A 13,310-nucleotide genomic window follows, 5' to 3' on the forward strand; every position below is an offset into this window, starting at 1 on the left:
ACAATTTGAAGCTGGGGATGTGGCTCAGTGGAAAAGCCCTTGCCTAGCATGCACAAGAACCTGGGTTTGATCTCCAGTACGGGGGGCGGGGGGGGGGTGCAGAACAGCCACACAATTTTAACTCGACACTAGGCACCAAGGGACTGAGAAGATCTGACCCTGTCTATAGGAAGCCTTGGCTCCTACTTTGCCCTGAACTTCTTTGCTGCTATGGTGGCATCCCAAAGGAACAGTCACCTCAGCTTTTCTGCCTCTATACAGGCAACTTGCTTTGCCTAAAATGCTCCCCACCCATTCTCCTTCTAGCTGGCTTTGTGGACCTCTGCAACCAGCTCAGATGATACCTGTCTCAGGAGTAGACCTCTGCAATGCTCCCAGAACATGCTCCATTGCCTTGCATGGCTGTGTACTGTCCTGGCTGATGATCTCACCTGCCAGTCCCCACACATAAAGTACTAGGGAAGACGCTGAGGGAGGACGAGGGAACAACTGATAGGACTTGGCTTCTTCCAGTGTCTGACAACGGAGCAGGTGAGTATTTGTGGACTAACTGAATCTATGTGTCAATTCACAGAAGAACCAAGTCAGGTTTCCCGGATAGAAAATTTCAGACAACTCAAGGGAAAACCATCACTCACCACCTTCACGTGAGTACTTAGACTCCTTTCCCAGTCTAACTCCTCCAGAAGTTCCTGAGACCACACAAGTTCAGGTACAGATGTTCCTCGATTTACAGTGGAATTACATTCTAAAAACCCATTATGAATTGAAAATACTTTAAGTCAAAAATGCATTTAATAACCTAAACTACCAAACATTGTCCCTTAGCCTAGCCTGGCCTACCCTAAACATGCTCAGAATGCTTAAATTAGCCTACAGTTATGCAAAATCATCCAACACAAAACCTATTTAATAATAATGTTATTTAAATATATGCTGAATATCTAATGTTTTGTACAATGAAATACAAAAGCAAAAAACACAATATCCAAAAAAATGCCAGCAACACAGTACACTGTGGAGTATCAGTTGTCTCCTCCTGTGACTGTGACTGCTGGGAGCTGCAGCTCTCTGTCACTATTCAGCATCAGATAGAGAAGAACAAACCACATATAGTTAACCTGGGCAAAGATCAAACTTCACAATTCAAAACAGATTCTACTGAATACATATCAATTTCACACCATTGTAGGGTAGAAAAATCATAAACCAAACTACTGTGAGTAGAGATCCTCTGTACTGTCATGGAATGAGGATCCCATGCTAGGTTTCTATGGGGTTGTTTTGTTTTGTTTCCATTTCAACTGAACCTTGGATTTCTTACACATTCAGAGTCATTTCACATTATTAACCTCAATGGTAAAGTGAGAGCCACAATTCTGGGGTCTGACAGCATAATAGTCAAGTGTGCTCTGAAGTCTGGGTTCAAAAGTATCATCTGCCAACTGGGTAACTTTCGTCAAGTTAACCTACACTACTTCCTTACAACACACAAAAACCAAGGTGCCTCTGGCCGGCATTCATTTCACAAAAATTAAATGAGCACCTACCGTGGGCCACATGCAGGTCATACAGTGGTGACCAGCCACTGGATCTAAACTACACCTTCATCAAGTCAGTCTGTTATTTCCTTTACAGAACTTACCACTACCTGCAAAGACCTTGTTCATGGTAATATCCTCTGATTAGAATATGGTGAGCTCTACCTCTCCCCAGTGCTCGCTACAATTACTCAATGAATGCAAAAAGAATGAATGAGCAACCTGGACAAGCTCTCTGTTGTCTTTTGCCTCATGACCCTTTCATTTTGGAAAAGAAGGAAAGAAACAGATAAAAAAATACTTATACATATGATAAAAAATAGTTATATGTGTTATATGTATTTTATATATATGAAATTATATATGTGTGTGCGTATATATAGATATAGATATATAGATATATGTAGATATAGATATAAAACGTGGTTAAGTGCAGAGGAGAAACCAGAGCCCTGGCTTCCCAGAGAGGCACTTGTTGCTCCAGCCTCCTGCTGGCTACAACTCCAAGCATCTCTGGGAATAAGAAGGATCCCAGCACCCTGGCGGCCTCCCTCAGCACGAGGAAGACCCTCGAGAGAATGGTGATCCACTCCCATCAGAACTCTGGAGGAGGTTCCCTTTATGTATTCCTTCAACAGACATTTATTAGGCACCTAGTATGTACTGAACACAGAGCAGCGAACTTAGACAAGGTACTGTCCTCATGGGGTTTCCCGTCTAGTGTCGAAACTCAGTGACTGGGTGGTGAAACGTGCTGTGCTGATCACAAGTCAGAGATGTGACAGGCATAACAATGGTGTCCACGGTGGTCTGGTGGTCAGGGCAGGCCATTCAGCAGGTGACACTAAGCTGAGACCTTGTGAAGCTCAGGGGAAAGGCCTTCCAGACAGAGGGCCACTAGTGCTTGCACTCCTCGAAGTCCTCAGAAGTTATGGTGGCCTTCTTGACAAGTATGCCTCGAAGGCGAGGCCATAGGAGGCTGGGGGAGGAGGAGCAGGCCCCGGCCCCGCACCCGGCCCTGTGGCCCTCGGGGTCCAGAAGGCGCTCCGCAGAGCCCAGGCGGCGCCGAGGCAGCAGGCCCCACTGCCCCGCGGCCGCGCCGTCGGCGGGGACCGGCGCGACGTCATCGGCGCCGGGCTCCGTCCTCCGGCGCGGGCGGGGGCCGCGGCGGGCAGCCGCGGGCCTCCGGGGCTTACCTCGGAACTTGAGCTCGTGCTGCGGCTCGAGACTCAGGACCTGCTCCACCTTCGCCATGTTCCTTGGTGGCGGGGCACCTCTGGCAGGGAGACCCCCGAGAGGTCACCTGGGCCGGGCGGGAATGCTGCGCCCCCTTTAAATTCTACCCGAGGGGCCAGCGGCGCGGGCGGGGGTCGGCAGCGGGGGCGCGCGCGGGGGGGGGGGTGGCCTACGCGGTGCAGGCGCAGGGGCGGAGGGCGAGGCCGCGGTGCCGGGCGAGCTCACGGCACGCACGCACGCACGCAGCGACGCACGCACGCATGCACGCAGCAGCTGGCCGGCTTGAGCAGCGGGAAGTGGTGCCCGGGCAGTGCGCAGACGCAGCCCAGGCCAGGGGGCGGGGCTGCGGGCAGCAGGGGGCGGGGCCTCGCTTTGCTTGGGAGGAGGGGCGGCCTGGGTGTCAGTTCCTGCAAGCCTGTTTATTAGAGGCCTGGCGGGCCAGCCGTTGAGTTAAGTGCTTTGCTTAATAATAATAATTAACAAGTATCGGCTTCCACATCTCTGTTGCTCATGTGGTGCCGGGCACTGTTAGAGACTTGAATAATAATGAAAGCACTTATTATTATAAACGTGGTGTTTATGGGTGAGTGATATATGCTATATGCACTGTGATGGATCATAAATAATAATTATAAACATAATAAACTACCAATTATTGTTTGCTTATTTTGTGCCACTCTGCTGAATGCTTTCAACAACAACAAGCAGCTATCATAAATAAAAGCTGCTCTACATTTAATGTTTATTGTGCAACAAACACTATGCTGGAGCCTTTACTAATAGACGCCATTTTTTTATGCAACAAACCTTTTTAGAAATATAATGACCAGAAAAGTTACTTGATTCCCACCCTCTTGCTAGTACCTAAGGGAAAGACATTCTTTAAATAAATAATGAACAAATTAATTACATGATTAAAAATCTTTGTGAACCCAGATATGTTTGACCTCAAAAATAGATGCTCTACATCTTTATTACCATTTAAATAGTGTTTCACTGTATAATATTAGCTGAATAAAACAGGTGTCCTTAATATCTCCTATACATACATACGTACATATATAGATGAAACAAGCATGGCAAATTGTTGTCAATAGTTAACTTTCTGGTCAGAATATAGATGTTCTTCATTCTATTCTTCCCACTTCTCTGTATACTTGAAAGTTTTCAAGGATAATCTTTGTCTTTTAACTGGGGCATTTAGTCCATTTATACTTATTATATTTACTTAAATAACTGGATTCATTTCTACCATCGTATATTGTTATTTGTTTTTTGAAGGAGATACTGAGAATTGAACCCAACAGTGATTTACCACTGAGCCACATCCCCAGCCCTTTTCTTGAGACAGGGTCTCACTAAGTTGCTGAGGCTGGCCTTAAAATTTCTATTCTCCTGCCTCAGCCTCCTGAGTTGCTGGGATTACAGGTGTGTGCCACCATACCCAGCTTATACTGTTGTTTCTATTGTCCTCCTTGCTTTTTACTTTTTCCACTTTCTTATTTCCTTGGAGTTGATTTTTTTTTCAATCTGTTTTTCTTCTCTTATGTGCTTTATTTCTTTTTTTATATTTTTTTTTAGCTGTCGATGGACACACTATATTTTATTTATTTATTTTTATGTGGTGCTGAGGCTGGAACTCAGTACCTCACACTGAGCTACAGCCCCAGCCCATGTACTCTATTTCTATTGTTTTAGCAGTTATCTTAAAATTTTTGACAAGTTATTTATGAAAGTCTAATTTTTAAAATATCTGTACCCTGATCCCTTGAACTATAAGGACTTTGGAATACTTTAATCACCCATCAGTTAAATTGTATGTGTTAATTGTAGTGTAGGTTTAGTCTTTTCTACCTCAACCCTGTGAAACGTTATTAACTTGTTTTATATAGTCAATTCAACCACATGGTTACAACTTGTTTGCTTATCTTTTCTTCTTGCATCTTAACTTCCACAACTGGGATCATTCTACTTGTGTCTGAAGTACATTCTTTAATTTTTACTTTTTTAAGGGTTGGTTGGTGCAAGCTCTCTTGGTTTTTGTCTGCAAATGAATTTATTTTCCCTGGTTCTTAAAACATCCGGCCACTTGCTTGCTAGAGTAGCAGTCTCTCTCTCTGTGTCTCAGGACAGTGCAGGCACCATCCTCTACCCCCTGCTCCCATGTTTTTCAGGAGGAGTCAGATGACAATCTTATCATTATCCCTTCAAAGGAAATCTACATTTTCCCCTCTGTTCTTGTGTTCTGCAGTTTCACCAAGATGTATCTTTTAAAATTTATGTTCCTTGAATTCTTTGGGCTTTCTGAATTTGTTGATTAGTGTCTTTCATCATTCTGAAAAATTCCCAGCTAATAGTAGTAGTAATAATACATTTCTCAATTTCATTTTACTTTATTATCACGCTAAAATACACATAACAGAATTGACCAGGTGCCATTTTTAAGTGCATAGCTCAGTGGCATTTAAGTATATTCATGTTGCTGTACAACCATCACCATCGCCCGTCTTCAAATTCCTTTCATCTTGCAAAACTGGAAATGGACCCCTTAAACAGTCATTCCTCATTTCCACTTCCTCCCAGGTCCTGGCAACGTTGTACTTTCTGCCTGTATGAACGTGACTACTCTAGGAACCTCAAGCAAGTGCAGTCAATATTTTCCTTTTGTGACTGGCTTATCTCCTTGAACATGATGTCTTAGGATTCGGCTGTGTTGTAGCATGGGAGATGCTATCTCTTTTAAATTTTACATCAACCCTATTCTCTGATTCTTTACATCTGGGATTGTGATTTGTGTTTTATTCAACTAGTGTTTTTCAAACTGTAGTTTCGTTTCCCAAAAGTGGACCAATTGAGTTGGTTGTTATCAGCATTGAGGGAAAAAAGTGGGGGGGGGGTTAGATAATTTGCAGTGAAATTGTATTGTTTCATGAAACTTGTTTCAGTTATATTCATTAACATCCACTCGCATCTAATAGAGTATCATGAGGAAGAGTGGAAAGCAGGAGAGAAAGAATAAAATGCATTATTTACTGTGGATCAAGAAAGAAAGAAAGAGAAGGCAGGAAGGGATGGAGGGAGGGGGAAGAATTAAATGAATCTTTAAAAGTTTTTCATACCACTCCTCCTATTTCTTAAGCTGTCTGTCACACTTTAATCTTACATCTTCATGTCCTACATTCTGGATATTTCTTCAGATCTCTCTTTCAGTCACCAATTCAGTCCCAAGAGCTTTTGATTTCATTTTCTTTTCTTTCTTTATTGTCGCTGTGGATAGAGCTCAGGGCCTCTTGCCTCCACCACGTAGCTGCCTCTCCAGAGTCATTGCTGGAGTGTGTATCCTGGAGTGGGGGGACATTCACCAATGTCTTCTCACAACTCACCCAGTTACATTTGGGGTATGATACTTAGCAAGTTTGAAAATCTATCACTACAAGACATAAAGGGTTTTTTTGTTCTGTTTTGTTTTGTTTTTGTTTTTGTTTTTAAGGAATCCATATAATCTCTTTGGTTCTCTGTAATTTAAGCGGAGAGTTCAGAGATGGGTGCTGGTTGTTTGCTTTCTGTTCTAGCCCCATGGAATCAGAGGCAGCAGTCTCACCCCAGAGTTCTGTAGTCAGGGCAGCTGCTGCTTGGTGGGTAATGGGCACTTTTTGCACTTCTTGTTGCAATGAGCACTTCACAAGCAGGTCAAGATGTAACCCACAGTGAGGTCAGTGCACATGCGGTCAGTGGTGTGTGGTGAACGGGCTTTCTAGTGGCCGGGGGTTGGGGGTAACTGAATGGGAGTTTCTGCCAGTTTCCATGGTATTCCACAGAAGCGGAGCGCAAACCGGCCATGGCTGGGGCTGTGAAAGGGATGCCATGGAGCCACTTCTAGGGTTGCCAGAAACATCTGGACACTGGCACAGCTGCCACTGCTGAGTGAAGGGTTACACTAAAGGGACGCTGAGGGGACATGAAGCAGGCAGAAAGGAGCAGGCCCCCTGCCCTGTTCTGCTTTCCAGTCTTCCTATGCCGGCATCTGAGGAGATGGCACGGCTCAGCCTCAGCAGCCTCTCAGACCAGGGTTAGGGTGTGTCCATGGCTGAGAGAGAACGGCTTCCTGACCACCCTTCTTTTTCTATAAACGTGAGAGACACACTTTCCATTAGAGTCCTGCTCTGCCATTCTGCGGGCTCCCACTCAGAGCCTCTATTTTCTTGTGGCTTTATAACCTTAGCTGAGCATTCTCAGAGGCCTGGCATTTCAGTTACTAATCACCCTCAAACCCGATGCCTTCAGATAGCATCAGCCCCATCATTGTGACTTACACTTCAAGGGCTGACCAGGCTCAGCCAGGCGGCTCTCAGGCCTCGGAGACACAGGGAACCAGTGGCTGAGGTGCGCAGGGAATTCAGGGACAGCCACCCTGTTCAAGGACAACTCCTAAGGTCTCTGTGTCTCTGACAGCACCTGCAGCTTCAGTAGCTTCCTAAAGCCACCCTTCTGCTTGATAATTCTCCAGAAGGACGCACAGAATGTGGGGAATGCCGTTATACTCGCAGATACCGTCTCTGACGAAAAGATGCAGATTAAAATCAGAGGATTCCAGATGTGGAGTGTGCACAGCTCCTTCCCTGCAGAGCCAGGATGTGTTGATCTTTGGTGTCAGCTTGTGACCACATGCCCAGAATGTCAACCTCCTACAGAAGCTTTCCAGTTTCAGTGTTCAGGGTTTTTTACTGGGGCTCTATTATATTACATGGTTTATTGATTGATTGATTGCCCACACCACTGATTTCATTCTCCAGGTCGACAGATATCACACAACCCAAAGCCCCTACCCTACGTCACACTGTCAGTCTTGGTAGCCAGCCCCCATCCCCAATGGCAAAGTTAGTACTACCCAGTATGACGCCAGGCCCTCAGGCAAAGAAAGATACTGGGAGCATTTTGAGAGATTACCTTCCAGAAGCCAGGACAAAGACGATAGGCTAGAATGCACACAGGTCGGCATGGATGAGCCCAGCCAGGTGGCTGGCGGCCACTCCCCTGAGACATTTCATGATTGATCCACGTGCCAGGCTTCAGACGGACAGCAAGACTTCCTTCAGAGGGATAAGAGACAAAGCGAGCACCTGGGAGACACTATGTCACCTTTTCTAACCTAGCCTCAGAAGCCACAAGAGGGTCCCTTCTTTGTGGCCTCTAGATAGAACCAAAGGGTGGGGACAGAGATTCTACCTCCCAATGGGGTGCATCCGGATTCTAGGAGAGAACATGGGGTAGCAAACATCATCATAGCTGTTAGTGGAGTATTCAATCTGCCAGGCCTGGAAGGGTGGTGGCTCCTTCAGAAATGATTTGCCTTGGCTTCTGCCAGGGGTGGGTGGTGGGTGAGCACCAGCCAGTGCAAATTTCACTGCTCAGCTGAGAGTTTTCAGACCACCTGGGTCCTGTGCATTTAGGCTGCAAACCATTTGGGAAGCTACCCTGCATTCACGGTTCCTGGAAGACATGACCTTCTCTCTCTCTGCAAGTTCCTCCATCTGCTGTTCCTCCTTTGGGCTGTGCACGGTATTTTTCATTCACTGGGTCCTGGATGAACCTACTAGACTCCCCAACTTGGGCGGGGACATAACCTGATCTTTGTGCTCTATCCTGTGAAACCCAAAAGTCTGAGAAAATCAAAGTATTTGCCCACTGACTTCCACAGTTCCCCAGGACAAAACCCAGCTTCAGGACACAACTCATCTCTGAGAGTTTCATCTTTCCTTCACTGTTTGGCTTCAGAGCACCCCTTGTGCCAGCTTATTGATGCATTTAAAACACTTTATCCAGGGTGTGAGCTGTTTTGATTGGGAAGGTCACTCAGCATATCTAATCCTCCATAGTGCCAGAAACAGAAGTCTCCTAAGAAGCTATCATGTTAGAAATACTTTATTGCATTTGGGCCTCATCTTTCAGTTCTTATTCTGTTCCCCCATAAAGGGAATCAGACTCCTTGGGAAAAAAAAAAAAGGATGAATCTTGGCCTGGAGCAGAGAATATACAAGATGAACCTATGACCACTTACAGTGCCAGAAAATAAAGAAGTGCTCAAAAGGTGAAGCAAGGGGAGAACATCAAAGGGCAGAGATGCCAAACGAAAGGGCTCCCAGAGTCCAAGCTGAGATGACGACCTTGCACGACACGGCGTTGAAGTGCATCCCAGAGTAGAAAACGAATACCCTGGAGTCCACCATGACACAAATAATTGAACAGTTGACAAGACAAATCCCCCATACAGAAGAATTCCAAATAGTTTACATGAGGCACTCCTCCCTCAAGGAGCGGGATCAGGCCTCCCTGTAAGCAAGGGCTGCACTTAGTGACTTTGCTTCAGAGTATGGCATGGAAAGTGGGGAAACTGAGGAAGCACCCACTAGCCAGGTGATCAAAATCAACCTCATCGCTAACAAGCCTTGGTGGTCTGGGGTCTCCACACCAGTGCAATCATAAGATGAGGTGCACACCTGTAGTTCCAGCTACTTGGGAATGGGAAGATCACTTGAACGAAAGAGCTTGAGGCTGGGCAACACGAGGGGACCCCGTCACAGGAAAAATTAAATTAATATATATATATATAAACAAAAAAACCTAAGCTGAAGGACATCCAGTAAAATACCTGCCTAGAACACCTTAAACTCCCAAGGTCCTCAAAACAGGGTGAGTCACAGGAAGAGGTCACAGCCCAGAGGAGCCTAAGGAGACGTGACAACTGAATGTTGTGTGGCATTCTGGATGGGGCCCTGGAAAAGAAAAAGCACATTGGGGGCAGCTGAGGAAGTATGTCTAGGACACAGAATTTAGTTAACAGTAACATACTACTCATCTCAGTAATGGGTCCTTGGATCTAACAGTGTAACAGATGTAGGATGCTCAACAGTACGAGAATTAGGTGTTGGACACACGGACACTGTTCAGCATCTCTGCAATTTTTTTGTAACTCCATGGCTACTCCATGGCTATTCTAAAATAAGAAAGGTTTAGACTTCTCCATTGAATCTTTGACCTCTTGTGTTCTGCGTAGGGTTGTCAGGCTGCCACGTCCTCTGATCAGCTGGGATGCGCAGGAAGGGTGACTGCTAAATCCCATCATCGTTTCTGCCCCTGGATCTCATGTCAGCTCTACCCTCCCTGGTCTCAATCCCTTCTTCACCACTCATTCACTCACCTGTTTTTAATCTGATTTTAATAGAGTGTGATTGACTTTCTTATGTGTTTTGCCTATTTGATATTAGTTGGGAGTCACCCCAGCTTCAAAAGCTAACCTCCCCATGCCCTGAGAAGAGCCGTCCAGTGGTGAGTCCTGCTGACGCACATGATCCTTACCCACCAATCAGAACTTCCTATCCCCCCCAGAAAAGCCGTCCAATGGTGAGTCCTGCTGACTCATATGATCCTTACCCACCAATCAGAAAGCACCCCATGCCAGCTGCCAAAACCGTTAAACTGTTTCAAGCATCAGACCATCCCTGGCTCTATAAATATGCAGAGCTGCCTCAATAAATGGGCATTTTCTCCGACGGCAAGCCTTGATCATTCTTTCAATATTTAGTTTGTTCTCTATTTGTCTTCCTCTCCTCAGGATCCATCATGTGAGCAAATAGAGTAGCAGGTGCATTTAGGGTTGGCTACCAGGACCTCAATATCTCCGTGGGGTACCTTGAAGACTTCTACAAAGAGAAAATGAACTTCATCCTGGGGCCTGGGGTGGAGGATACTTGAAAGCTTATGTTATTAGCAAGCCGTCTTAAATATATATGTATGTTTGTGTATTTTATATATTTAAAAAAAAATTGGGGGGACTGGGGATTGAACCCAGGGGCACTTAACCATTGAGCCACATCCCCAGCCCTTTTAAAAAAATATTTATTTTTTAGTTGTAATTGGACCAATATCTTTATTTTTATGTGGTGCTGAAGCTTGAACCCAGGGCCTCGCACGTGCTAGGAGAGCGCTCTACCGCTGAGCCACAATCACAGCCACCCCCGACCCTTTTTAAAATTTTATTTAGAGACAGGGTCTCACTGAGTTGCTTAGGGCCTCCCTAAGTTGCTGAGGCTGGCTTTGAACTTGCAATCCTCTTGCCTTAGCCTCCAGAGACACTGGGATTACAGATGTGCACCACCACACCCAGCTGTGTTTTATTATATATGTTTATATATACGAATGTAGTATCTACTTGTATAATATTCTATGTATCTGAAAGATCTTGACAGAAAAGAGAAGGAAGAGGAGAACAGCAAAAGTCCTGAGCCCCAGGCTACCAAGGACCTGCTTGGGGACCCCAAGGAGGGAGGACTCCTGCTCTCTGCAGGTACTGGATTGGTCCATGTGCTGGTTCCCTGTGGCTGCTGTAATAAATCACCCCAGTGTCTTACAGCTCTGGAATTCAGATATCCAAAACTGAAGTCCTGGGCCGGCTATGGCAGTGCAGAGGCTGAAGGGTCACCTGTCCTTGTGTGGCCCAGCTTCCAGAGGTCTCCCCCCTTCCATGGCACTTGGCCCCTTCCTCCACATTCAAAGGCAGCCTTGTAGCGTTGTCCTCTCTCACTCCCTGAGAGAGCTCTGCCTCCTCATCTTCCTGCCTCTGCCTGTGAGGCCCGCCACCTCCTGGAAGGACATACCGGGGTGATCCAGAACCACCTTCCCACCAGGAGTCCTGGGCTCGGCCAGCAGCGAGGTGACTTCTGCCAGCAAGGGCCACACGCAAAGGTGGGGCACAGGCTGTGGAACCCTCTGGGGAGCCACAGCACTCAAGAGTTCCCAGCCCTTGTGACAGTCTCAGCTACAGTCACTTGCGCTTTACAGGCAGAGAAACTGAGGTGAGCAGAGCTCAGCGACGCCCCAGGGAACAGGAGAGTTGCGGGAGAGTGCATGGCCCGGGATTGGTGTCGTCAGGAATGTCCTGCTGACTTGTGCCATCCTCTAAGTGTCCAGGGATGCGTTTGTCCCCACTTGACAGATGAGGAGGCCAAGGACTGAAAAGGGTAGCCAGTCAGGGAGGAGGGACAAGGGAACTTCTGTAGCACACTACAGAGGCTAGGTCTTACCCATTGAGATCTGTCCAAGTTTGTTTTTTGGTTTTGTTTGTTGGGATTGAATGAGGGCCTCACACATGCTAAGCAGGGACTCTGTCATCGGGTTGCATCCCCAGCCCTGCCCTGCCCAATATTTTTGTACAGAGGAGTTATACAATTACCCATCTGTCCTAGATCCCTATAAATAATTTTATAAGCAACCAGCATTCCTAATCAGTCTCCCATTTAAGTACTAACCAAGTCTAACTCTGCTTAGCTTCCAAGATCTGATGAGGTCAGGCACTCTCACAATGGTATTGTCGTAGACCTATTTTTTTTTTTTTTTAAGGAAACTTATTTTGGAATAGTTTTAAATATGCAGAAAAGTTAAAAATACAGAACAGAGTGTTCTTGTACATCCCTAAGAGTTTCCCCTAATGTTATTTTACACAAATCCTAGTACACTAGTCCACATTAAGGAACTAGCATTGGTACGTTATTATTAATGGAACTCCAGGCTCCGGATGTCATCAGTTTTCACACTAACGCCCCTTTTCTGTTCCAGGATCTGATCCAGGATACCATGCTGCATTTACGAATGTCTTCCTTACACTGGTACTCTGGAAACTGACTGGGAGAGGAACTAGAATCAGCTGCAGCCACCACTGAGCAAAGGTGTGCGGCAGCCCGTCAAGAGCTGCATGTGCCTTGTTCACACGTTCTCACCATAATGAGCCAGTAACACTCTTCTTTTTTTGGGTGTCCGGATGAAGAAACTGAGGCACAGGGAAAGTTAGTATCTGGCCGGAGAGAAATGAGAACCTGGAGGCAGAGGGTGGTGATCAGATGCAGCACAGTGCAGGGCAGGGGCAAATTTCACAGATGTGGGATATGGACTAATTTATCTATGGTCTCTGTCCCCACTAGGAAGCAGGCTCCAGGAGGGCCCATCTTGGCTTGGTGTGACACCCGCCTCCAGCACAAAGCAGGGCTTGAGGCACAACAGGCAGTGGTGATGGAGGAGAGAGTGGAGGAGCAAAGGGATGAACAGGTGGGTGAGGACTTGGGGCCACAGGGGCTGGCATTTCAGGAAAATTCTGTGCACAGGTTTGTTAAAATCCTTGAAGATCCAGTGTCTCAGAACCAGCCTGGCCGGGGTGGGGTAGTCACAGAGATGGACGCATGCCCATGCCTTTGCAAAAAGGAGCACGATGATATGAGTGACCTGTTCTCTGGGAGGGTCTTTCTTCCTCAGCCCTGAGTCTCTGTGACCTAGGTAACTGGGGACGTTGGGGGACTGGGGAAAATATAGAAAGCTTTTCCCATGGCCACAAACTCCCTGGGCTCTTTATTGCTGACTGAGTCACCAGGGAATGATTCCTGGTCCCCATCTCTGTGCCTCGCACGTAAAAGGTGCTCAATAAATGTTTGATGAATGAAGGAAATAATGTAATTAAGAATTGAAGAGGGTGGGGTGAGGGAAAGA

At 46.4% G+C, this 13,310-nt stretch overlaps 1 protein-coding gene across 1 annotated transcript in view; it reads right to left on the reverse strand.

Moving 5' to 3' along the window:
- Positions 1–3,033, reverse strand: part of Vapb (VAMP associated protein B and C) — a 44,760-nt gene extending 41,727 nt beyond the window's left edge. The window contains exon 1 of the mRNA XM_076851911.1: positions 2,738–3,033. Coding sequence (XP_076708026.1) covers positions 2,738–2,795 — 58 coding nt within the window. The 5' untranslated portion in view covers positions 2,796–3,033. The remainder of the gene's footprint in view (positions 1–2,737) is intronic.
- Positions 3,034–13,310: the final 10,277 nt, after the last annotated feature.

This window comes from Callospermophilus lateralis, chromosome 3 (assembly GCF_048772815.1).
Source record: "Callospermophilus lateralis isolate mCalLat2 chromosome 3, mCalLat2.hap1, whole genome shotgun sequence".
NCBI classification, from domain to species: domain Eukaryota; kingdom Metazoa; phylum Chordata; class Mammalia; order Rodentia; family Sciuridae; genus Callospermophilus; species Callospermophilus lateralis.